General features: G+C 33.9%; 1 protein-coding gene across 1 annotated transcript; it reads left to right on the top strand.

The window, feature by feature from the left end:
* Nucleotides 1-3,309: 3,309 nt before the first annotated feature.
* LOC130452012 (transducin-like enhancer protein 1) lies at nt 3,310-24,841 on the top strand. Its single transcript, XM_056791372.1, has 2 exons — nt 3,310-3,444; nt 22,214-24,841. Exons 1-2 carry the CDS (start codon nt 3,349-3,351, stop codon nt 22,472-22,474), a joined length of 357 nt encoding a protein of 118 aa, XP_056647350.1. The 5' UTR covers nt 3,310-3,348; the 3' UTR covers nt 22,475-24,841.
* The last annotated feature ends 542 nt before the right edge of the window (nt 24,842-25,383 follow it).

Raw genomic sequence — 25,383 nt, 5'->3', positions numbered from 1 at the left:
TTTACAACAAAACTGTGAGTTTTATCAAAAAATACCTCTGACGAAAATTTTAGATCACAAAATTATCTACAAAAAACGTATCAATACTTTTTTTCGTGCGAGTTACCGTTTCTGAGTTATAACGATCAATGTCAAATGTCAAAAAAAAATGAGTTTTTCGCAATTTTCAGCAAAACGGTGAGTTTTATCAAAAAAATACCACAGACGAAAATTGTGGATCACAAAATTATCTACAAAAAACGTATCAATACTTTTTTTCGTACGAGTTACCGTTTCTGAGTTATAACGATCAATGTCAAATGTCAAAAAAAAATGAGTTTTTCGCAATTTTCAGAAAAACGGTGAGTTTTATCAAAAAAATACCACAGACGAAAATTGTAGATCACAAAATTATCTACAAAAAACGTATCAATACTTTTTTTCGTGCGAGTTACTGTTTCTGAGTTATAACGATCAATGTCAAATGTCAAAAAAAAATGAGTTTTTCGCAATTTTCAGCAAAACGGTGAGTTTTATCAAAAAAATACCACAGACGAAAATTGTGGATCACAAAATTATCTACAAAAAACGTATCAATACTTTTTTTCGTACGAGTTACCGTTTCTGAGTTATAACGATCAATGTCAAATGTCAAAAAAAAATGAGTTTTTCGCAATTTTCAGAAAAACGGTGAGTTTTATCAAAAAAATACCACAGACGAAAATTGTAGATCACAAAATTATCTACAAAAAACGTATCAATACTTTTTTTCGTACGAGTTACCGTTTCTGAGTTATAACGATCAATGTCAAATGTCAAAAAAAATGAGTTTTTCGCAATTTTCAGCAAAACGGTGAGTTTTATCAAAAAAATACCACAGACGAAAATTGTAGATCACAAAATTATCTACAAAAAACGTATCAATACTTTTTTTCGTACGAGTTACCGTTTCTGAGATATAACGATCAATGTCAAATGTCAAAACAAAATAGTTTTTCGCAATTTACAACAAAACTGTGAGTTTTATCAAAAAAATACCTCAGACGAAAATTGTGGATCACAAAATTATCTACAAAAAACGTATCAATACTTTTTTTCGTACGAGTTACCGTTTCTGAGTTATAACGATCAATGTCAAATGTCAAAAAAATGAGTTTTTCGCAATTTTCAACAAAATGGTGAGTTTTATCAAAAAATACCTCAGACGAAAATTTTAGATCACAAAATTATCTACAAAAAACGTATCAATACTTTTTTTCGTACGAGTTACCGTTTCTGAGATATAACGATCAATGTCAAATGTCAAAAAAAAATGAGTTTTTCGCAATTTTCAGCAAAACGGTGAGTTTTATCAAAAAAATACCACAGACGAAAATTGTAGATCACAAAATTATCTACAAAAAACGTATCAATACTTTTTTTCGTACGAGTTACCGTTTCTGAGTTATAACGATCAATGTCAAATGTCAAAAAAATGAGTTTTTCGCAATTTTCAACAAAATGGTGAGTTTTATCAAAAAATACCTCAGACGAAAATTTTAGATCACAAAATTATCTACAAAAAACGTATCAATACTTTTTTTCGTACGAGTTACCGTTTCTGAGTTATAACGATCAATGTCAAATGTCAAAAAAATGAGTATTTCGCAATTTTCAACAAAATGGTGAGTTTTATCAAAAAAATACCTCAGACGAAAATTGTAGATCGTAAAATTATCTACAAAAAACGTATCAATAATTTTTTTCGTACGAATTACCGTTTCTGAGTTATAACGATCAATGTCAAATGTCAAAAAAATGATTTTTTCGCGATTATCAACAAAATGGTGAGTTTTATCAAAAAAATACCTCAGACGAAAATTGTAGATCGTAAAATTATCTACAAAAAACGTATCAATAATTTTTTTCGTACGAATTACCGTTTCTGAGATATAACTATGAGTTTTTCGCAATTTTTTGTAAATATAAGTATAATCTTCGGTATAGAACCAATTGAAACGTTAAAAAATGTAGTTAAACGCAGTATATTGATCGAAACTGAACAGTAATTATATCGATGTTCAATTTTTTCACTATTTCCACATAATTTTCTCAATTTTTTGTTTATCCTCCAATAGTTTCGTCAAGATTCATCAGTTCCAAAATGTATCAACACATTTTAGGATTCTTCTCGTTAGATGGCTAAAAAAAAATCGTTTTATAACCATCAATTCACACCAAAAACCAAATCAATGAACTACAAAAGTAGCACCGGGTTCAAAGAAGACAAAAATCGTTCTACCTACAGGAGAGATTTTTTGCTACGGCTCGGGATAATTTCCATCGATTGTCTTTCAAAATTTTCGACTCAATACACTCATACGTCTATCGATTATTCAAAAGGAGAAAATTTTAATTATTTTAACCCTCCCGAAAGCTTCCCAATGGAAACGGTCAATCAAATAAATTATTTCAAACTGCTAATTGATCTCGTACTACAATAATTCATAATCCAAACCGCGGATGTCGATTTCTCTAAATCAATTCTAAAGGGACCAGGATCGAGGCCTAAATTAACAGCCACGTGCAGATTTCGTTACGTAGAAGACGGAAATCCAGAGCAACGTACCGGAAATAGAAGACGAAGATATTTGGCAGCTAGAACTGTCTCAAATTTCGAAATTCGATGTCTTTAAGCAGGTTCAGGTGTTTAAGACACTCGTGGATAACGCGGTCAGCAGTTTCCATGCACTCCAGATCGTCCGTGGTGTCTTAGATGGTTAGAAATTGATGCAAGCGACTTTTTATTTATGATAATAAATCTGACAACGTTTCGATCGTCAATTAGAGCATGGAAAGCGACAGAACACAAAATCAAATTCAATCGGACCGTGAAAATAAACACCCGGACAGAGTTAGAGTGTTTGCTGTAGGCTGAATAAACATTCGTCGGTAGGAGCACGGGAAAAATTCCTCTCTCTACATATATATATATATATAAAAAAAAGTTACGATGCCAGACGGTATTTTCTTTTCGTACAATTCGCCCGGCGGGCACGGTTGGATATAAAACCTTGTTGACATTTTACTTATGTTAATCCTTCGATTTCGATGTTGCCTTTCGGTGTTTTTCATAAAACGAAACGTTTTTATTCACACAACGGTTTTCGCGCGATGAATTTCGAATTGGTATTGATCAAAAACGTCTTTGTACGACCAGGAGTTCTTCGGCTCGAATCCTCTAAATGTAAAACGTTCATATTTATAACGATGATAATGATGGAATAGAATTTGATTTTGATATTGTTTTTATGGTAATCAATTGATTGGGTGTTTGTTTGTTTTCAGACTGAAATAGCGAAGAGACTGAACGCAATTATTGCACAGATAATGCCTTTTCTTTCACAAGAACATCAACAACAAGTAGCGTCTGCCGTTGAAAGGGCGAAACAGGTTACGATGACGGAACTAAATCAAATTATCGGGGTGAGTGTACAGGTTTTTTTTATCGATATAATGAAATAAACAAAAAAAATTGTGGATTCGCAATTTTCGGCAAAACGGTGAGTTTTATCAAAAAAATACCTCAGACGAAAATTGTAGATCGTAAAATTATCTACAAAAAACGTATCAATACTTTTTTTCGTACGAATTACCGTTTCTGAGATATAACGATCGATGTCAAATGTCAAAAAAATGAGTTTTTCGCGATTATCAACAAAACGATGAGTTTTATCAAAAAAATACCTCAGACGAAAATTGTAGATCGTAAAATTATCTACAAAAAACGTATCAATACTTTTTTTCGTACGAGTTACCGTTTCTGAGATATAACGATCAAGGTCAAATGTCAAAAAAAAATAGTTTTTCGCAATTTTCAACAAAATGGTGAGTTTTATCAAAAAAATACCACAGACGAAAATTGTAGATCACAAAATTATCTACAAAAAACGTATCAATACTTTTTTTCGTACGAGTTACCGTTTCTGAGTTATAACGATCAATGTCAAATGTCAAAAAAAATAAGTTTTTCGCGATTATCAACAAAACGATGAGTTTTATCAAATAAATACCTCAGACGAAAATTGTAGATCGTAAAATTATCTACAAAAAACGTATCAATACTTTTTTTCGTACGAGTTACCGTTTCTGAGATATAACGATCAATGTCAAATGTCAAAAAAAAATGAGTTTTTCGCGATTATCAACAAAACGATGAGTTTTATCAAAAAAATACCTCAGACGAAAATTATGGATCACAAAATTATCTACAAAAAACGTATCAATACTTTTTTTCGTACGAGTTACCGTTTCTGAGATATAACGATCAATGTCAAATGTCAAAAAAAATAAGTTTTTCGCGATTATCAACAAAACGATGAGTTTTATCAAAAAAATACCTCAGACGAAAATTGTAGATCGTAAAATTATCTACAAAAAACGTATCAATACTTTTTTTCGTACGAGTTACCGTTTCTGAGATATAACGATCAATGTCAAATGTCAAAAAAATGAGTATTTCGCAATTTTCAACAAAATGGTGAGTTTTATCAAAAAAATACCTCAGACGAAAATTGTGGATCACTAAATTATCTACAAAAAACGTGTTAATACTTTTTTTCGTACGAGTTACCGTTTCTGAGATATAACGATCAATGTCGAATGTCAAAAAAAATAAGTTTTTCGCGATTATCAACAAAACGATGAGTTTTATCAAAAAAATACCTCAGACGAAAATTGTAGATCGTAAAATTATCTACAAAAAACGTATCAATACTTTTTTTCGTACGAGTTACCGTTTCTGAGATATAACGATCAATGTCAAATGTCAAAAAAATGAGTATTTCGCAATTTTCAACAAAATGGTGAGTTTTATCAAAAAAATACCTCAGACGAAAATTATAGATCACAAAATTATCTACAAAAAACGTATCAATACTTTTTTTCGTACGAGTTACCGTTTCTGAGTTATAACAATCAATGTCAAATGTCAAAAAAATGAGTATTTCGCAATTTTCAACAAAATGGTGAGTTTTATCAAAAAAATACCTCAGACGAAAATTATGGATCACAAAATTATCTACAAAAAACGTATCAATACTTTTTTTCGTACGAGTTACCGTTTCTGAGATATAACGATCAATGTCAAATGTCAAAAAAAAATGAGTTTTTCGCAATTTTCAGCAAAACGGTGAGTTTTATCAAAAAAATACCTCAGACGAAAATTGTAGATCACAAAATTATCTACAAAAAACGTATCAATACTTTTTTTCGTACGAGTTACCGTTTCTGAGATATAACGATCAATGTCAAATGTCAAAAAAAAATGAGTTTTTCGCAATTTTCAACAAAATGGTGAGTTTTATCAACAAAATACCTCAGACGAAAATTGTGGATCACTAAATTATCTACAAAAAACGTGTTAATACTTTTTTTCCTACGATTTACTGTTTCCGAGTTATAAGGAGTCAAAAAGTTGTGGATCATTAACCGATTAGAAATTCTTATAAAATAACGGAAATTAGCAAAAACCATAAAGATAAATGCTATATAGTATAAAAAAAAAATAGTTAAATTCTTCTTCTCGACCTTCTTCATCAAATTGCGTCAATAGCGCATATCACCCACTTGCAACTTATTTTTCGATCTAATTTGACCGGACTATACTTCTATCTCTATCCTTGTTAGTAGATCTCCGTCTCGCGTTAATAATTACGGAAGTGTCTACTCGGCCTAGTAGCCGTAATTATAAAAATTTCTTATTAATTTCTCGGTATTCCAGAATAGAAATTTCGTCAAATCGACAAATTATGGTTCGTACCAATCACATTTCGTAATTTCATGTAACATCCGAGCGCTAATTAAACAACAATAGGTTTTCGTTTGACGAGAAAACGGCAACTTAGGCTAATTTGTTGATTTCAATTAGCGATTTTACGCAAAGTGACTGATACTTATTTTAATGACTCGAACAAATACAAATAACAGCGATAATGTTAGTTAGCGTACACTTTAACTCGACTATTGTTAGCGGATGGTTTCAAAGTTATACCGCTAATTGCTTTAATTCGTTCGCGCTTTCCTCTCACATACACATTTCCAAATGTACAACTTTGTTGATACGAGGACTATCCCAAAACTACCTCACCCTGCAAATTATTTTTCGACGTTATTTCCTTTCAGCTCCGTAATCCGACGGGGTTAAAACTCGTCGTTGACGGTTTTTCCTTTTTTCAATGATAGTCGATGGAAATTTTCACGAAAAACCGACGCCACGACCCTCAACTGCAGATGAAACGATCTCTGCCTTGTTTTGAACCGGTTTTACCTCTTCAGCACATTATTTTGATTGTGTTCGATTGTGAAATGATGGACGGTTCATCCGTGGTTATGAAACGACGAAAAAATTCGATGGAAACATCTGCACATCGTTGTTTTGAACACCCATGTTTTTTCTTGGACAAATTCATCAATTTTTGCTTGATTTCATCGCTCAAACGTTGTAATAAAACTCGTCGTTGACGGTTTTTCCTTTTTTCGATGATAGTCGATGGAAATTTTCACGAAAAACCGACGCCACGACCCTCAACTGTAGATAAAATGATCTTTGCCTTGTTTTGAACCGGTTTTACCTCTTCAGCACATTATTTTGATTGTGTTCGATTGTGAAATGACGGACGGTTCATCCGTGGTTATGAAACGACGAAAAAATTCGATGGAAACATCTGCACATCGTTGTTTTGAACACCCATGTTTTTTCTTGGACAAATTCAACAATTTTTGCTTGATTTCATCGTCCAAACGTTGTAATAAAACTCGTCGTGGACAGTTTTTCCTTTTTTCGATGATAGTCGATGGAAATTTTCACGAAAAACCGACGCCACGACCCTCAACTGCAGATAAAACGATTTCTGCCTTGTTTTGAACCGGTTTTACCTCTTCAGCACATTATTTTGATTGTGTTCGATTGTGAAATGATGGACGGTTCATCCGTGGTTATGAAACGACGAAAAAATTCGATGGAAACATCTGCACATCGTTGTTTTGAACACCCATGTTTTTTCTTGGACAAATTCAACAATTTTTGCTTGATTTCATCGTCCAAACGTTGTAATAAAACTCGTCGTTGACGGTTTTTCCTTTTTTCGATGATAGTCGATAGAAATTTTCACGAAAAACCGACGCCACGACCCTCAAGTGTAGATAAAACGATCTTTGCCTTGTTTTGAACCGGTTTTACCTCTTCAGCACATTATTTTGATTGTGTTCGATTGTGAAATGATGGACGGTTCATCCGTGGTTATAAAACGACGTTGTTTTTGTTCCATTTGAACACCCATCTTATACACAGCTTTCTAGTGTTAAATAACGTGGAGTCTTCAAATTTGAAACATATTTTGTATAGATCGATGTTTAGGTCAGACCAGATACCTCGGGGACCATCCACGGAGGTCTTCGCATTGAAAATAGATTTTCGCTTTTCCCCCCAGTTGTTTTTCTCGAGAAAATTCTCCGCTTCATTAACTTTTTCTAAAGAAACTTTGTCTTCAATGTCAATCGATATATTTACATCGACAGTATTTCCTCTAATTCAATAAACGTTTCTTCGAAATTGAGTTTCGCCTTCAGGATTTTTCATTCTAATTATTGTAAAAATTTCCCGTCGAGAAACGAATCAACGTAAAAGGATTTCTTCAACGGGGTCCGTAGAAAAAGAAAGATTCTCCCCGGAGGGCGAGAAACGGGCTTAAAGGACCTTGTTCGAATTCCTTCTCTTTGAGAATTCCTGTTTCCTGTTCCGGCGGAGCTGTTGGGTCGCTATTAATGGGCGTCGCCATAAGCGCGCAACGAAGATTTTCCAATGGAAACCTTCAAGGTTTCTCTTAATATTATAACCCGATCATCGGGGTTTTCAATCGATGGACACTTCCAAACTTAACGACTAATTCAAAAGGGTTCGTCCTCTATCCAGGTTCTGAGCTGGTTACCTCCAGGTCGATATTTCGAAAGCAACGGGATGCGTCGACTCAGCGTTTCATTTTGGGATTTCTACATTGTTTGCTCGGCACATTTCCATAGTTGAATCCCCTCTAGATCCGTACTGGTTTCAGGATGTTCTTTCTTGAAACGTGTTCTACGGAACCAGGAGCTGTTTTCCCTGCCGATCCCGATACTCTGTAGTACTTCGTCGTTGGTGATTCTTCCAGTCCAGGTTATCTCCAGGAAGCTTATAGTTGATTCTGTTAGTCCAAAATATCTCCAGGACGCTTATTGTTGATTCTGTTGGTACAAAATATCTCCCAAGACGTTTATTGTTGATTCTGCTAGTCCAAAATATCTCACAGGACGCTTATTGTTGATTCTGTTGGTACAAAATATCTCCCAAGACGTTTATTGTTGATTCTGCTAGTCCAAAATATCTCACAGGACGCTTATTGTTGATTCTGTTGGTACAAAATATCTCTAGGACGTTTATTGTTGATTCTGTTAGTCCAAAATATCTCCCAAGACGTTTATTGTTGATTCTGCTAGTCCAAAATATCTCCAGGACGTTTATTGTTGATTCTGTTAGTCCAAAATATCTCCAGGACTTTTATTGTTGATTCTGTTAGTCCAAAATATCTCCAGGACGTTTATTGTTGATTCTGTTGGTACAAAATATCTCCAGGACGTTTATTGTTGATTCTGTTAGTCCAAAATATCTCCCAAGACGTTTATTGTTGATTCTGTTAGTCCAAAATATCTTCAGGACGTTTATTGTTGATTCTGTTGGTACAAAATATCTCCCAAGACGTTTATTGTTGATTCTGCTAGTCCAAAATATCTCACAGGACGCTTATTGTTGATTCTGTTGGTACAAAATATCTCCCAAGACGTTTATTGTTGATTCTGCTAGTGCAAAATATCTCACAGGACGCTTATTGTTGATTCTGTTAGTCCAAAATATCTCCAGGACGTTTATTGTTGATTCTGTTAGTCCAAAATATCTCCAGGACGCTTATTGTTGATTCTGTTTGTCCAAAATATCTCACAGGACGCTTATTGTTGATTCTGTTGGTACAAAATATCTCTAGGACGTTTATTGTTGATTCTGTTAGTCCAAAATATCTCTAGGATGTTTATTGTTGATTCTGTTAGTCCAAAATATCTCCAGGACGTTTATTGTTGATTCTGTTAGTCCAAAATATCTCCAGGACGTTTATTGTTGATTCTGTTAGTCCAAAATATCTCTAGGACGTTTATTGTTGATTCTGTTAGTCCAAAATATCTCCAGGACGTTTATTGTTGATTCTGTTAGTCCAAAATATCTCCAGAACGCTTATTGTTGATTCTGTTTGTCCAAAATATCTCACAGGACGCTTATTGTTGATTCTGTTGGTACAAAATATCTCTAGGACGTTTATTGTTGATTCTGTTAGTCCAAAATATCTCCAGGACGCTTATTGTTGATTCTGTTGATACAAAATATCTCCCAAGACGTTTGTTGTTGATTCTGCTAGTCCAAAATATCTCACAGGACGCTTATTGTTGATTTTGTTGGTACAAAATATCTCCCAAGACGTTTATTGTTGATTCTGCTAGTCCAAAATATCTCACAGGACGCTTATTGTTGATTCTGTTGATACAAAATATCTCCCAAGACGTTTATTGTTGATTCTGCTAGTGCAAAATATCTCACAGGACGCTTATTGTTGATTCTGTTAGTCCAAAATATCTCCAGGACGTTTATTGTTGATTCTGTTAGTCCAAAATATCTCCAGGACGCTTATTGTTGATTCTGTTTGTCCAAAATATCTCACAGGACGCTTATTGTTGATTCTGTTGGTACAAAATATCTCTAGGACGTTTATTGTTGATTCTGTTAGTCCAAAATATCTCTAGGACGTTTATTGTTGATTCTGTTAGTCCAAAATATCTCACAGGACGCTTATTGTTGATTCTGTTGGTACAAAATATTTCACAGGGCGCTTATTGTTGATTCTGTTGATACAAAATATCTCCCAAGACGTTTATTGTTGATTCTGCTAGTCCAAAATATCTCACAGGACGCTTATTGTTGATTCTGTTGGTACAAAATATCTCCCAAGACGTTTATTGTTGATTCTGCTAGTCCAAAATATCTCACAGGACGCTTATTGTTGATTCTGTTGGTACAAAATATCTCCCAAGACGTTTATTGTTGATTCTGCTAGTCCAAAATATCTCACAGGACGCTTATTGTTGATTCTGTTGGTACAAAATATCTCCCAAGACGTTTATTGTTGATTCTGCTAGTCCAAAATATCTCACAGGACGCTTATTGTTGATTCTGTTGGTACAAAATATCTCCCAAGACGTTTATTGTTGATTCTGCTAGTCCAAAATATCTCACAGGACGCTTATTGTTGATTCTGTTGGTACAAAATATCTCCCAAGACGTTTATTGTTGATTCTGCTAGTCCAAAATATCTCACAGGACGCTTATTGTTGATTCTGTTGATACAAAATATCTCCCAAGACGTTTATTGTTGATTCTGCTAGTCCAAAATATCTCACAGGACGCTTATTGTTGATTCTGTTGGTACAAAATATCTCCCAAGACGTTTATTGTTGATTCTGCTAGTCCAAAATATCTCACAGGACGCTTATTGTTGATTCTGTTGGTACAAAATATCTCCCAAGACGTTTATTGTTGATTCTGCTAGTCCAAAATATCTCACAGGACGCTTATTGTTGATTCTGTTGATACAAAATATCTCCCAAGACGTTTATTGTTGATTCTGCTAGTCCAAAATATCTCACAGGACGCTTATTGTTGATTCTGTTGGTACAAAATATCTCCCAAGACGTTTATTGTTGATTCTGCTAGTCCAAAATATCTCACAGGACGCTTATTGTTGATTCTGTTGGTACAAAATATCTCCCAAGACGTTTATTGTTGATTCTGCTAGTCCAAAATATCTCACAGGACGCTTATTGTTGATTCTGTTGGTACAAAATATCTCCCAAGACGTTTATTGTTGATTCTGCTAGTCCAAAATATCTCACAGGACGCTTATTGTTGATTCTGTTGGTACAAAATATCTCCCAAGACGTTTATTGTTGATTCTGCTAGTCCAAAATATCTCACAGGACGCTTATTGTTGATTCTGTTGGTACAAAATATCTCCCAAGACGTTTATTGTTGATTCTGCTAGTCCAAAATATCTCACAGGACGCTTATTGTTGATTCTGTTGATACAAAATATCTCCCAAGACGTTTATTGTTGATTCTGCTAGTCCAAAATATCTCACAGGACGCTTATTGTTGATTCTGTTGGTACAAAATATCTCCCAAGACGTTTATTGTTGATTCTGCTAGTCCAAAATATCTCACAGGACGCTTATTGTTGATTCTGTTGGTACAAAATATCTCCCAAGACGTTTATTGTTGATTCTGCTAGTCCAAAATATCTCACAGGACGCTTATTGTTGATTCTGTTGGTACAAAATATCTCCCAAGACGTTTATTGTTGATTCTGCTAGTCCAAAATATCTCACAGGACGCTTATTGTTGATTCTGTTGGTACAAAATATCTCCCAAGACGTTTATTGTTGATTCTGCTAGTCCAAAATATCTCACAGGACGCTTATTGTTGATTCTGTTGGTACAAAATATCTCTAGGACGTTTATTGTTGATTCTGTTAGTCCAAAATATCTCCCAAGACGTTTATTGTTGATTCTGCTAGTCCAAAATATCTCCAGGACGTTTATTGTTGATTCTGTTAGTCCAAAATATCTCCAGGACTTTTATTGTTGATTCTGTTAGTCCAAAATATCTCCAGGACGTTTATTGTTGATTCTGTTGGTACAAAATATCTCCAGGACGTTTATTGTTGATTCTGTTAGTCCAAAATATCTCCCAAGACGTTTATTGTTGATTCTGTTAGTCCAAAATATCTTCAGGACGTTTATTGTTGATTCTGTTGGTACAAAATATCTCCCAAGACGTTTATTGTTGATTCTGCTAGTCCAAAATATCTCACAGGACGCTTATTGTTGATTCTGTTGGTACAAAATATCTCCCAAGACGTTTATTGTTGATTCTGCTAGTGCAAAATATCTCACAGGACGCTTATTGTTGATTCTGTTAGTCCAAAATATCTCCAGGACGTTTATTGTTGATTCTGTTAGTCCAAAATATCTCCAGGACGCTTATTGTTGATTCTGTTTGTCCAAAATATCTCACAGGACGCTTATTGTTGATTCTGTTGGTACAAAATATCTCTAGGACGTTTATTGTTGATTCTGTTAGTCCAAAATATCTCTAGGATGTTTATTGTTGATTCTGTTAGTCCAAAATATCTCCAGGACGTTTATTGTTGATTCTGTTAGTCCAAAATATCTCCAGGACGTTTATTGTTGATTCTGTTAGTCCAAAATATCTCTAGGACGTTTATTGTTGATTCTGTTAGTCCAAAATATCTCCAGGACGTTTATTGTTGATTCTGTTAGTCCAAAATATCTCCAGAACGCTTATTGTTGATTCTGTTTGTCCAAAATATCTCACAGGACGCTTATTGTTGATTCTGTTGATACAAAATATCTCCCAAGACGTTTGTTGTTGATTCTGCTAGTCCAAAATATCTCACAGGACGCTTATTGTTGATTTTGTTGGTACAAAATATCTCCCAAGACGTTTATTGTTGATTCTGCTAGTCCAAAATATCTCACAGGACGCTTATTGTTGATTCTGTTGATACAAAATATCTCCCAAGACGTTTATTGTTGATTCTGCTAGTGCAAAATATCTCACAGGACGCTTATTGTTGATTCTGTTAGTCCAAAATATCTCCAGGACGTTTATTGTTGATTCTGTTAGTCCAAAATATCTCCAGGACGCTTATTGTTGATTCTGTTTGTCCAAAATATCTCACAGGACGCTTATTGTTGATTCTGTTGGTACAAAATATCTCTAGGACGTTTATTGTTGATTCTGTTAGTCCAAAATATCTCTAGGACGTTTATTGTTGATTCTGTTAGTCCAAAATATCTCACAGGACGCTTATTGTTGATTCTGTTGGTACAAAATATTTCACAGGGCGCTTATTGTTGATTCTGTTGATACAAAATATCTCCCAAGACGTTTATTGTTGATTCTGCTAGTCCAAAATATCTCACAGGACGCTTATTGTTGATTCTGTTGGTACAAAATATCTCCCAAGACGTTTATTGTTGATTCTGCTAGTCCAAAATATCTCACAGGACGCTTATTGTTGATTCTGTTGGTACAAAATATCTCCCAAGACGTTTATTGTTGATTCTGCTAGTCCAAAATATCTCACAGGACGCTTATTGTTGATTCTGTTGGTACAAAATATCTCCCAAGACGTTTATTGTTGATTCTGCTAGTCCAAAATATCTCACAGGACGCTTATTGTTGATTCTGTTGATACAAAATATCTCCCAAGACGTTTATTGTTGATTCTGCTAGTCCAAAATATCTCACAGGACGCTTATTGTTGATTCTGTTGATACAAAATATCTCCCAAGACGTTTATTGTTGATTCTGCTAGTCCAAAATATCTCACAGGGCGCTTATTGTTGATTCTGTTGATACAAAATATCTCCCAAGACGTTTATTGTTGATTCTGCTAGTCCAAAATATCTCACAGGACGCTTATTGTTGATTCTGTTGGTACAAAATATCTCCCAAGACGTTTATTGTTGATTCTGCTAGTCCAAAATATCTCACAGGACGCTTATTGTTGATTCTGTTGGTACAAAATATCTCCCAAGACGTTTATTGTTGATTCTGCTAGTCCAAAATATCTCACAGGACGCTTATTGTTGATTCTGTTGGTACAAAATATCTCCCAAGACGTTTATTGTTGATTCTGCTAGTCCAAAATATCTCACAGGACGCTTATTGTTGATTCTGTTGATACAAAATATCTCCCAAGACGTTTATTGTTGATTCTGCTAGTCCAAAATATCTCACAGGACGCTTATTGTTGATTCTGTTGATACAAAATATCTCCCAAGACGTTTATTGTTGATTCTGCTAGTCCAAAATATCTCACAGGACGCTTATTGTTGATTCTGTTGATACAAAATATCTCCCAAGACGTTTATTGTTGATTCTGCTAGTCCAAAATATCTCACAGGACGCTTATTGTTGATTCTGTTGATACAAAATATCTCCCAAGACGTTTATTGTTGATTCTGCTAGTCCAAAATATCTCACAGGACGCTTATTGTTGATTCTGTTGGTACAAAATATCTCCCAAGACGTTTATTGTTGATTCTATTGATACAAAATATCTCCAGGACGCTTGTTATTGATTCTGTTAGTCCAGGGTGTCTTCAGGACGTTTATTGTTGATTCTGTTAGTCCAAAATATCTCCAGGACGCTTATTGTTGATTCTGTTTGTCCAAAATATCTCCAGGACGCTTATTGTTGATTCTGCTAGTCCAAAATATCTCACAGGACGCTTATTGTTGATTCTGTTGGTACAAAATATCTCCCAAGACGTTTATTGTTGATTCTGCTAGTCCAAAATATCTCACAGGACGCTTATTGTTGATTCTGTTGGTACAAAATATCTCCCAAGACGTTTATTGTTGATTCTGTTGATACAAAATATCTCCAGGACGCTTGTTATTGATTCTGTTAGTCCAGGGTGTCTTCAGGACGTTTATTGTTGATTCTGTTAGTCCAAAATATCTCCAGGACGCTTATTGTTGATTCTGTTTGTCCAAAATATCTCCAGGACGCTTATTGTTGATTCTGTTAGTCCAAAATATCTCCCAAGACGCTTATTGTTGATTCTGTTTGTCCAAAATATCTCCAGGACGCTTATTGTTGATTCTGTTAGTCCAAAATATCTCCCAAGACGTTTATTGTTGATTCTACTAGTCCAAAATATTTCACAGGACGCTTATTGTTGATTCTGTTGGTACAAAATATCTCCCAAGACGTTTATTGTTGATTCTGCTAGTCCAAAATATCTCACAGGACGCTTATTGTTGATTCTGTTGATACAAAATATCTCCCAAGACGTTTATTGTTGATTCTGTTGGTACAAAATATCTCACAGGACGCTTATTGTTGATTCTGTTGGTACAAAATATCTCCCAAGACGTTTATTGTTGATTCTGTTGATACAAAATATCTCCAGGACGCTTGTTATTGATTCTGTTAGTCCAGGGTGTCTTCAGGACGTTTATTGTTGATTCTGTTAGTCCAAAATATCTCCAGGACGCTTATTGTTGATTCTGTTTGTCCAAAATATCTCCAGGACGCTTATTGTTGATTCTGTTAGTCCAAAATATCTCCCAAGACGCTTATTGTTGATTCTGTTTGTCCAAAATATCTCCAGGACGCTTATTGTTGATTCTGTTAGTCCAAAATATCTCCCAAGACGTTTATTGTTGATTCTACTAGTCCAAAATATTTCACAGGACGCTTATTGTTGATTCTGTTGGTACAAAATATCTCCCAAGACGTTTATTGTTGATTCTGCTAGTCCAAAATATCTCACAGGACGCTTATTGTTGATTCTGTTGGTACAAAATATCTCCCAAGACGTTTATTGTTGATTCTGCTAGTCCAAAATATCTCACAGGACGCTTATTGTTGATTCTGTTGGTACAAAATATCTCCCAAGACGTTTATTGTTGATTCTGTTGATACAAAATATCTCCAGGACGCTTGTTATTGATTCTGTTAGTCCAGGGTGTCTTCAGGACGTTTATTGTTGATTCTGTTAGTCCAAAATATCTCCAGGACGCTTATTGTTGATTCTGTTTGTCCAAAATATCTCCAGGACGCTTATTGTTGATTCTGTTAGTCCAAAATATCTCCCAAGACGCTTATTGTTGATTCTGTTTGTCCAAAATATCTCCAGGACGCTTATTGTTGATTCTGTTAGTCCAAAATATCTCCCAAGACGTTTATTGTTGATTCTACTAGTCCAAAATATTTCACAGGACGCTTATTGTTGATTCTGTTGGTACAAAATATCTCCCAAGACGTTTATTGTTGATTCTGCTAGTCCAAAATATCTCACAGGACGCTTATTGTTGATTCTGTTGATACAAAATATCTCCCAAGACGTTTATTGTTGATTCTGCTAGTCCAAAATATCTCACAGGACGCTTATTGTTGATTCTGTTGGTACAAAATATCTCTAGGACGCTTGTTATTGATTCTGTTAGTCCAGGGTGTCTCCAGGACGTTTATTGTTGATTCTGTTAGTCCAAAATATCTCCAGGACGCTTATTGTTGATTCTGTTGATACAAAATATCTCCAGGACGCTTGTTATTGATTCTGTTAGTCCAGGGTGTCTTCAGGACGTTTATTGTTGATTCTGTTAGTCCAAAATATCTCCAGGACGCTTATTGTTGATTCTGTTGATACAAAATATCTCCAGGACGCTTGTTATTGATTCTGTTAGTCCAGGGTGTCTTCAGGACGTTTATTGTTGATTCTGTTGATACAAAATATCTCCAGGACGCTTGTTATTGATTCTGTTAGTCCAGGGTGTCTTCAGGACGTTTATTGTTGATTCTGTTAGTCCAAAATATCTCCAGGACGCTTATTGTTGATTCTGTTGGTACAAAATATCTCCCAAGACGTTTATTGTTGATTCTGTTGGTACAAAATATCTCCCATGACGTTTATTGTTGATTCTGTTGATACAAAATATCTCCCAAGACGTTTATTGTTGATTCTGCTAGTCCAAAATATCTCACAGGACGCTTATTGTTGATTCTGTTGGTACAAAATATCTCCCAAGACGTTTATTGTTGATTCTGTTGATACAAAATATCTCCAGGACGCTTATTGTTGATTCTGCTAGTCCAAAATATCTCACAGGATGTATAAAGTACATTACATTGTAATTTAAGTCGAGTGTTGAAATAATAATTATTTCCAACTTTCCCCTAGTCACAAACGATTGGTCGGAATCATCCAACATTCCCTCGTAAACCGAGAAACTTTCTTTTTTTTTTTTCCTTTGTCGTCGCATTTTTACGAGCCGCCAGAACGATGCTACTTCCACTATAGTAATTCTCGTGTTGAACTTTTTACCTTTTCAAGATTGATCGCTGGAAAACCTAGAATATACTAAAACTCGTTCTACTTTTTTTTTTCTCGGAGTGACTAATCGTCAAACGAAACGGAAGCTTTTCATTGACACTTTTGTATAAGTGAATTTAACTCTATATAGCGGAGGTTCTACAGCTTTGTTGTCTCCCATGGTCTGTTCAATTCCTTCTTTCTACGTAGTCCATATATTATCACGGTTCGGGGTCACCTTGTGTCGAATTTTAGTCTCTATAAACTCAAAACTTCCTGAATGGATATTTCGAATGCGAGAACGTTTTTTGGACATTCTGTATATATTCTGAAAAGCTGCAACGTAAATGTTCGATTGTATAATTTAGAAAATATAAGTTTTGATTTCGTAATTTTTAATTTCAAATTTCAGAAATTAGAAGTCGTATGACAAATGTATTTTCCAGTAACACCCTGTATATAAAATTGTGATATTTTTGAAAAAAAATTATATATATATAAAACCAAGAAAATACGAATAAATTAAGTTGAAATAAATAAAATTATTAATTATAATTTACTTTTCATCGGCGCAGTAGACATTCCCGTTTTTCTATACATTGCTCGATGTCAGATGTTAGAATGTATAATTTGGCAATTTTCGTAATTTTAAGTATCTGTAATACGGAAACTAGATTTATGTTCTCGGAACACTCTGTATATAAAATTTGAAAAAAAAATTATATACAAAACCAAGAAAATACATTCTAACATCTGATATCGAGCAATGTATAATAAAACGGGAATGTCTACTGCGCCGATGACAAGTAACTTAAAACTAATAATTTATTTTAACTTGATTAGTATTTTCTTGGTTTTATATATAATTTTTAGTTCAAAACTATCAAAATTTTATATACAGGGTGTTTCTGGAAAATACATTTGTCATACGACTTCTAATTTCCGAATTATAGAAATTTAAAATTACGAAATCAAAATTTGTATTTTCTAAATTATACATTCTAACATCTTACATTGAGCAATGTATAGAAAAACGGGAATGTCTACTGCGCCGATGACAAGTAACTCATAATTAATAATTTTATTTACTTCAACTTAATTTTCGTTTAGTATTTTTTTGTTTTCATATATAATCTATATCTATAATTCGGAAACTGACTAATTTAATTTTCCCGTAACACTCTGTATATAAAATTGTGATATTTTTGAAAAAAAAAATTATATATAAAACCAAGAAAATACGAATAAATTAAGTGGAAGTAAATAAAATTATTAATTATAATTTACTTTTCATCGGCGCAGTAGACATTCCCGTTTTTCTATACATTGCTCGATGTCAGATGTTAGAATGTATAATTTGGAAATTTTCGTAATTTTAAGTATCTGTAATACGGAAACTAGATTTATGTTCTCGGAACACTCTGTATATAAAATTTGAAAAAAAAATTATATACAAAACCAAGAAAATACATTCTAACATCTAACATCGAGCAATGTATAATAAAACGGGAATGTCTACTGCGCCGATGACAAGTAACTTAAAACTAATAATTTTATTTATTTTAACTTTATTAGTATTTTCTTGGTTTTATATATAATTTTTTGATCAAAACTATCAAAATTTTATATACAGGGTGTTACTGGAAAATACATTTGTCATACGACTTCTAATTTCCGAATTATAGAAATTTAAAATTACGAAATCAAAATTTGTATTTTCTAAATTATACATTCTAACATCTTACATTGAGCAATGTATAGAAAAACGGGAATGTCTACTGCGCCGATGACAAGTAACTCATAATTAATAATTTTATTTACTTCAACTTAATTTTCGTTTAGTATTTTTTTGTTTTCATATAAAATCTATATCTATAATTCGGAAACTGACTAATTTAATTTTCCCGTAACGCTCTGTACATAAAATTGTGATATTTTTGAAAAAAAATTATATATAACACCAAGAAATTACTAATAAATTAATTTAAAGTAAATATAATAATTATAAGTTACTTGTCATCGGCGCAGTAGACATTCCCGTTTTTTTATACGGTTTCCATTTAAGAAGTCTACGGAATATTCCAACGTTCGTTTCAATATTTAACTGTGTCGTGGTTGTTATACGGAAACACGACCGAATGAATTTTAAATAAAATTGTTTTCAAATTTTCTAATTGGGTTATAATTTAAATTCTACGCGAAATACGAAACTCGTCGGGTGTGAATCAGACTTTTAAAAAACTTAATTTTAATAAAGGACTTATTTTACTCGAGTTTTATAATATTTACACAAAATATAAAAAGAAATTGCCATGTTTTTATATATATTATTCGTACTACTCGAATTTTTATTAAAAAAAAAAAAAAAAATCTTGTTAAAACCGCAACGTGTGAAAGGGGCATAAAAATACGTCGAAATTTACGATCTTTCCCAAGCACATTTCCCCAACTTTATTATATTTTAGTTTTTATAAAGCTTTTAGTACAAACTTATGAACGCCGTTAAATATTAAATCCAATAGTACGGAAGCTTATTTGTCATTTTCGCCAAAAAAAAAAAAATCGATCAAAGAGAGAGAGAGAGAGAGAGAGGAAAAAATAGAAATCACTAAGTGCTAAATAAGGATTGTACGGTGGATTAATCAAAAATTCGTAGTTTTGACTTTGAAAACTTTTTTTCATTTTTTAACCAAGATGGATGTTTCAAACAACCCTCGTACGTTCACCAATGGTCTCGGTGGAGACGGATTCTTATTTCTCGATATCTTTTTCATCCCCAATGACGTAAAACATCCACCTAGCGCCTCGACGTATTTCCCCATCGATTTATCAATGAAAATCGTAGGACAAACATCGCAATATAAACAGAAAAGATTAAAGAATCATCGTTACAACAAAAACTCCAATTAATATATTTAGCGAGAAATTTTAGAAGGAAAATCAACCCTTGTTGTAAACGGTACGTTGAATCCACTTAATTTTCCTGTCGGGAATTGGGGGAGCCTCCGCTTGATAAAGTCCAAAGGTGATCGGAATGTTGATTAGGGAAGTAGAGAAAGGACGATAAGGTTCGTATACTCCCTCGAGAAGTTCTTTCCGCTTTACCCTATTTGAAAAATATGTTTTTCCTCTCGGAAAATATATACGAGGCGACATTTTCGACATTTTGATCGGAGTGTTTATGTTTTTGCGAGTAGATTTCTCGTTGATGTAATAGCCATACCAATAATGGGTGTTTGTGGATTTTGACCCCGAAAAGATCGATCGACCAAACTCCCGACACCATCAACAACTGTCTGGAATGGATTGGGAGCTGTCAGATCAAGTTTAATGTAGCAAAGATCCGAGCAGACACTGCAGTACAGGATTTGGTTTTGTTTGGACGCAAATTGGCTTGGTGGGTGTTCAAAAAAACTTCAAGATCAAAAATCTACAGTTTCTAATCTTCCACAAGGTCCAGATAATAACCGGAGATTGGTTGGAGGACCACGGTGTACCCCAAATATCGGTTGCTACTTAAATTTTTGAGATATGGCAATACCGCCTCGAATATATCAAATTTGACATTGACATAATGAAATTTGGCGTTTTAAACGACATAATCCGAAATTATAACCTCAAATCCTGTATCAGTGGAAAGTTTTTTATTTTCCGACGAATCCGATGAAATATTATCGAAACGAAAAACGTCCATTTTAATTAAAATTCTTGCATGAAAAGCGTAAAACGTAAAACGATAAAAATCTGGTATGAAGCATCAATTAATAAGGGTTCAAACGCCGAAACAATAATCGAAAATAAAACCGGACGGTTCCTGCATTATCGATCTCAACAAAAAGGTAAATTTTTTTTTTTGATTTTTTTTATATCAAAAATATCTTTTCGATCCTCGAGATTTCAACTTTCGACCCCGTACGTCGGTCAAAAATACGCGAAGGGACGAAAGATTTACTGAATTTACTTCTATTAGGGGCGAAAAGTAAAAGGATTCAAATCTGGTAATCTAGCAGACCGCAAATTTAGGTGCGCAATTAAATGACGACAAATTATAACGAAAAATGTCACGAAAAACTATTTTAAGAACTTTATGTCTACCAGTAGAGGACTGAAAGCGTCATTGGTCATTTTTTAGATCGAACAAACATTTATAGGATGTGGAAGTTTATTAATCCGGCCACCCAGATCTCCAGATCTAACACTAATGATCTCGTTTACGACAAGAAAGAATACGACTGGCAAACATTGAAATTGCTGTCTTATTCACCCAGTTGTTGATTACTAGATTTGTTACAGAGTTTATTGAATGATTTCCATGTGGATTAACTTCTTATTTTGCGTTTGGGTGATTCCATAGATCAAGGAAAGATCGTAGGAAAGATCAGACTCGATCTGTCGTACTGCCTTGGGTTTCAGAAAGTTCTAGATCGTTTTCGAGATCGTTATTGATGATAGTGATCAGAATATTAAGTTTAATGAGGCTGGTGATTGGAAAAACGATAATTTAGACACCAAACTCGGACTTTTCCTCTAGATTAACTTTTTAATTCGCTTTTGGGTGATTCCATAAATCAAGGAAAGATCGTAGGAAAGATCAGACTCGATCTGTCGTACTGCCTTAGGTTTCAGAAAGTTCTAGATCGTTTTCGAGATCGTTATTGATGATAGTGATCAGAATATTAAGTTTAATGAGGCTGGTGATTGGAAAAACGATAATTTAGACACCAAACTCGGACTTTTCCTCAAGATTGACTTTTCAATTTGCGTTTGGGCGATTCGATAGACCAAAGAAAGATCAGACTCGATCTGATATTAAATATCTAGCGTGATGATTATGTAAAGTTGTCGTGCCGCCCCTGTAGACTCCCCGGACTTTTAATTTAAAAAGTTGGCATTCGACATCAGCGCCCCCTTGCGTCATCCACATCGAATGCTAATTGGATTATGATAGTCCCGCTGGTCGGTAGTAGCTTTTTACGGCGGCATCATCTGGCAGGCCCTTTGTCCTCTTTCGAAACAACACACACTCCGAAAGAGAGAGAGATAGACAAAAAGGATTAAAAATTGAGCGGGTTTTTTTTTGTTCTTTTCGAGTTGGCCCTTTCGGATGTTATTTACAGTTTTATTGTGTAATTATCGCGGATTTCGACCCCAACGGCGTAACGGGTTTCGTTTTCAGAATGTACCGATTTTTTTTTCGTTTTGTTTCAGCAACAAAGGCCCGATTTACCGAGATTGCTGCAGCAAATGCACGCGCAACAGCTTCCGACGCACGCGGCGCCCCCTATACCGATGATTCCTCACCCTAGTTTAGGCGGTGCTCCGCCTAGTACGGCGGCTAGTCTCTTGGGTCTATCCGGCGGTTTACCTGCTCAACATCCTCTTTCTATGTTGGCTTCGAAACCGGATCTGCACAGGCCGGACGATGTCAAATCGAATAGCGGTAAGTTTCGATTTTTTTTTTTAATTTGACCCCCCCCCAAAAAAATATTCCGGACGAAATATGGTTTTTTAAAGCTCTTGGGGATGAAATTAAGATAACAAGGGCGTATTTGGTAAGAAATGTTCTCGATTTGCGAGATATAACGTATACAGAGATTGCTGGATTCGAATCAAAAGTTAAAATGGCGAAAATTAAAATGCCGGACGAGATACAGATAAGAAATATCTGAAAATGGACATAATTCTAAACAGAAATCATGTAAATTGGGATATTTCGTATGTATATAGGTTTTTGACTGACTGCTGAAACCGTATTAATGATCAAAATTTCAAAAAACAAAATGGCGGACGAGATACAGTAAAAAAAATATCTAAAAATGGACATAATTTTAAACAAAAAGCAGATAAATTGGAAAATTTGAAATGTATATGGGTTTTTGAGACTATTGAATCAAAATGAACTATCAAAATTTCAAAAAACAAAATGGCGGATAAGATACGGTGAAAATATATATAAAAATGGACATAATTGTAATCATAAATCATATAAATTGGGAAATTTGAGATGTACATGGGTTTTTGAGGTATCTGAATCCGAATTAACGATCAAAATTTCGAAAAACAAAATGGCGGATTAGATATAGTCGAAAAATATCTAAAAATCAACATAATTATAAACAAAAATCATGATAAATTGGATAATTTCAGATGCACATGGGTTTTTAAGTCAGCCGACGCCGAATCAACGATCTTAATTTCAAAAAACAAAATGGCGGATAAGATACAGTGAAAATATATATAAAAATGGACATAATCAAAACAAAATGGCCGACGAGATACAGTCAAAAAATATCCAAAAATGGACATAATTCTAAAAAATAACAAGTAAATTGAAAAATATGAGATCTACACGGGTTTTTGAGTCAGCAGAAACCGAATCAATGATCAAAATTTCAAAAAACAAAATGGCGCACAAGATTCAGTCAAAATATTTATAAAAATGGACATAATTTCAATCATAAATTGGAAAATTTAAGATGTACATTAGTTTTTAAGGCTACTGAATCCGAATTAATGATCAAAATTTCAAAAAACAAAATGGAGGACGAGATACAGTAAAAAAAATATCTAAAAATGGACATAATTTTAATCATAAATCATATAAATTGGGAAATTTGAGATGTACATGGGTTTTTGAGGTATCTGAATCCGAATTAACGATCAAAATTTCGAAAAACAAAATGGCCGACAAGATACAGTCAAAAAATATCCAAAAATGGACATAATTCTTAAAAAATAACAAGTAAATAGAAAAATATGAGATCTACACGGGTTTTTGAGTCAGCAGAAGCCGAATCAATGATCAAAATTTCAAAAAACAAAATGGCACATAAGATTCAGTCAAAATATTTATAAAAATGGACATAATTTCAATCATAAATTGGAAAATTTAAGATGTACATTAGTTTTTAAGGCTACTGAATCCGAATTAATGATCAAAATTTCAAAAAACAAAATGGCGGACGAGATACAGTAAAAAAAATATCTAAAAATGGACATAATTTTAATCATAAATCATATAAATTGGGAAATTTGATATGTACATGGGTTTTTGAGGCTCCTGAATCCGAATTAATGATCAAAATTTCAAAAAAAACAAAATGGCCGACAAGATACAGTCAAAAAATATCCAAAAATGGACATAATTCTTAAAAAATAACAAGTAAATAGAAAAATATGAGATCTACACGGGTTTTTGAGTCAGCAGAAGCCGAATCAATGATCAAAATTTCAAAAAACAAAATGGCACACAAGATTCAGTCAAAATATTTATAAAAATGGACATAATTTCAATCATAAATTGGAAAATTTAAGATGTACATTAGTTTTTAAGGCTACTGAATCCGAATTAATGATCAAAATTTCAAAAAACAAAATGGCGGACGAGATACAGTAAAAAAATATCTAAAAATGGACATAATTTTAATCATAAATCATATAAATTGGGAAATTTGATATGTACATGGGTTTTTGAGGCTCCTGAATCCGAATTACTGATCAAAATTTCAAAAAAACAAAATGGCGGATATGTTAGTACTCAAAAGCCACAGTCAATTAGCTATTTCAAGAGATTAAATGAATATAAAACAGGATATTCCATAAAACATCCACATATTAAAAGGATTGTTTCACATTTTCAGCGTTTTCCTTTTATTTATCAATTTAAAAACCGAAATATAAAATTGCGTCGCCCCTGAATCGATTTAAAAACAATCCCGGATCGCGAACAAGGTAAGTATTATCGAAATCAACTATCTGGAATGAATTCCAGAGGATAGGATGAGAATTTTTCATCCCGCAACGTTAGGGATGAAAGGATAACGAAAAAAAAAAAAATGGGTGAATATATAAGGGTGAACGCCGAAGGGATACTTATACAGAATCGTAACTTGATTGATTTTCATACGCAAAATTCAGTTTTTCGTATTTGTCCATCGCAAAACAAACGCTGCGTTCGTAGACATGAAGAGAGCTTTCGACAAAGTCGAACTAACGAAAAATTGGAAAAACGAGTGGAAAATCAAAGAAAAAACTCAAAATGTGTCGTCGAAATTGATGTTAGTCCATAAACGCAACTCCCTAATCAAATTTTAAAGCGACTTTATGGAAACTCGAAATTTTCGTGCGAAATTAAATGTATTTTAAAGATAATGTCGGTTGTAAAATCAAATTTACGATCGTTTCCAACGGCTTCCCGGAATTGTCTTTTTATTAGACACACACCACCCCGATTTAAATCGACGACGTTCGCATCAGTTTTGAAAATTTTCTAATGAACCGACGTTGCCAAAACTCGAAAAATTTCCGAGTTACCCCTCCGAAATACTTGCGGGAAAAACAACAGGTCCGTCTTCGGGAAATTTCAGACTACGAGGGCG

Source organism: Diorhabda sublineata, unplaced genomic scaffold, assembly GCF_026230105.1.
Source record: "Diorhabda sublineata isolate icDioSubl1.1 unplaced genomic scaffold, icDioSubl1.1 Dsub_112, whole genome shotgun sequence".
Taxonomy (NCBI): Eukaryota; Metazoa; Arthropoda; class Insecta; order Coleoptera; family Chrysomelidae; genus Diorhabda; species Diorhabda sublineata.
The sequence above is the reverse complement of the archived record's forward strand: the minus strand, read 5'-3'. Positions and strand labels throughout refer to the sequence as shown.

What these genes read in the sequence shown, in the direction of transcription:
- LOC130452012 (XM_056791372.1), top strand. Translation starts at nt 3,349, where the DNA reads ATGCCTTTTCTTTCACAAGAACATCAACAACAAGTAGCGTCTGCCGTT. An exon ending in AACTAAATCAAATTATCGGG is followed by an intron (nt 3,445 to 22,213) that starts GTGAGTGTACAG and finishes GTTTTGTTTCAG; the next exon opens with CAACAAAGGCCCGATTTACC.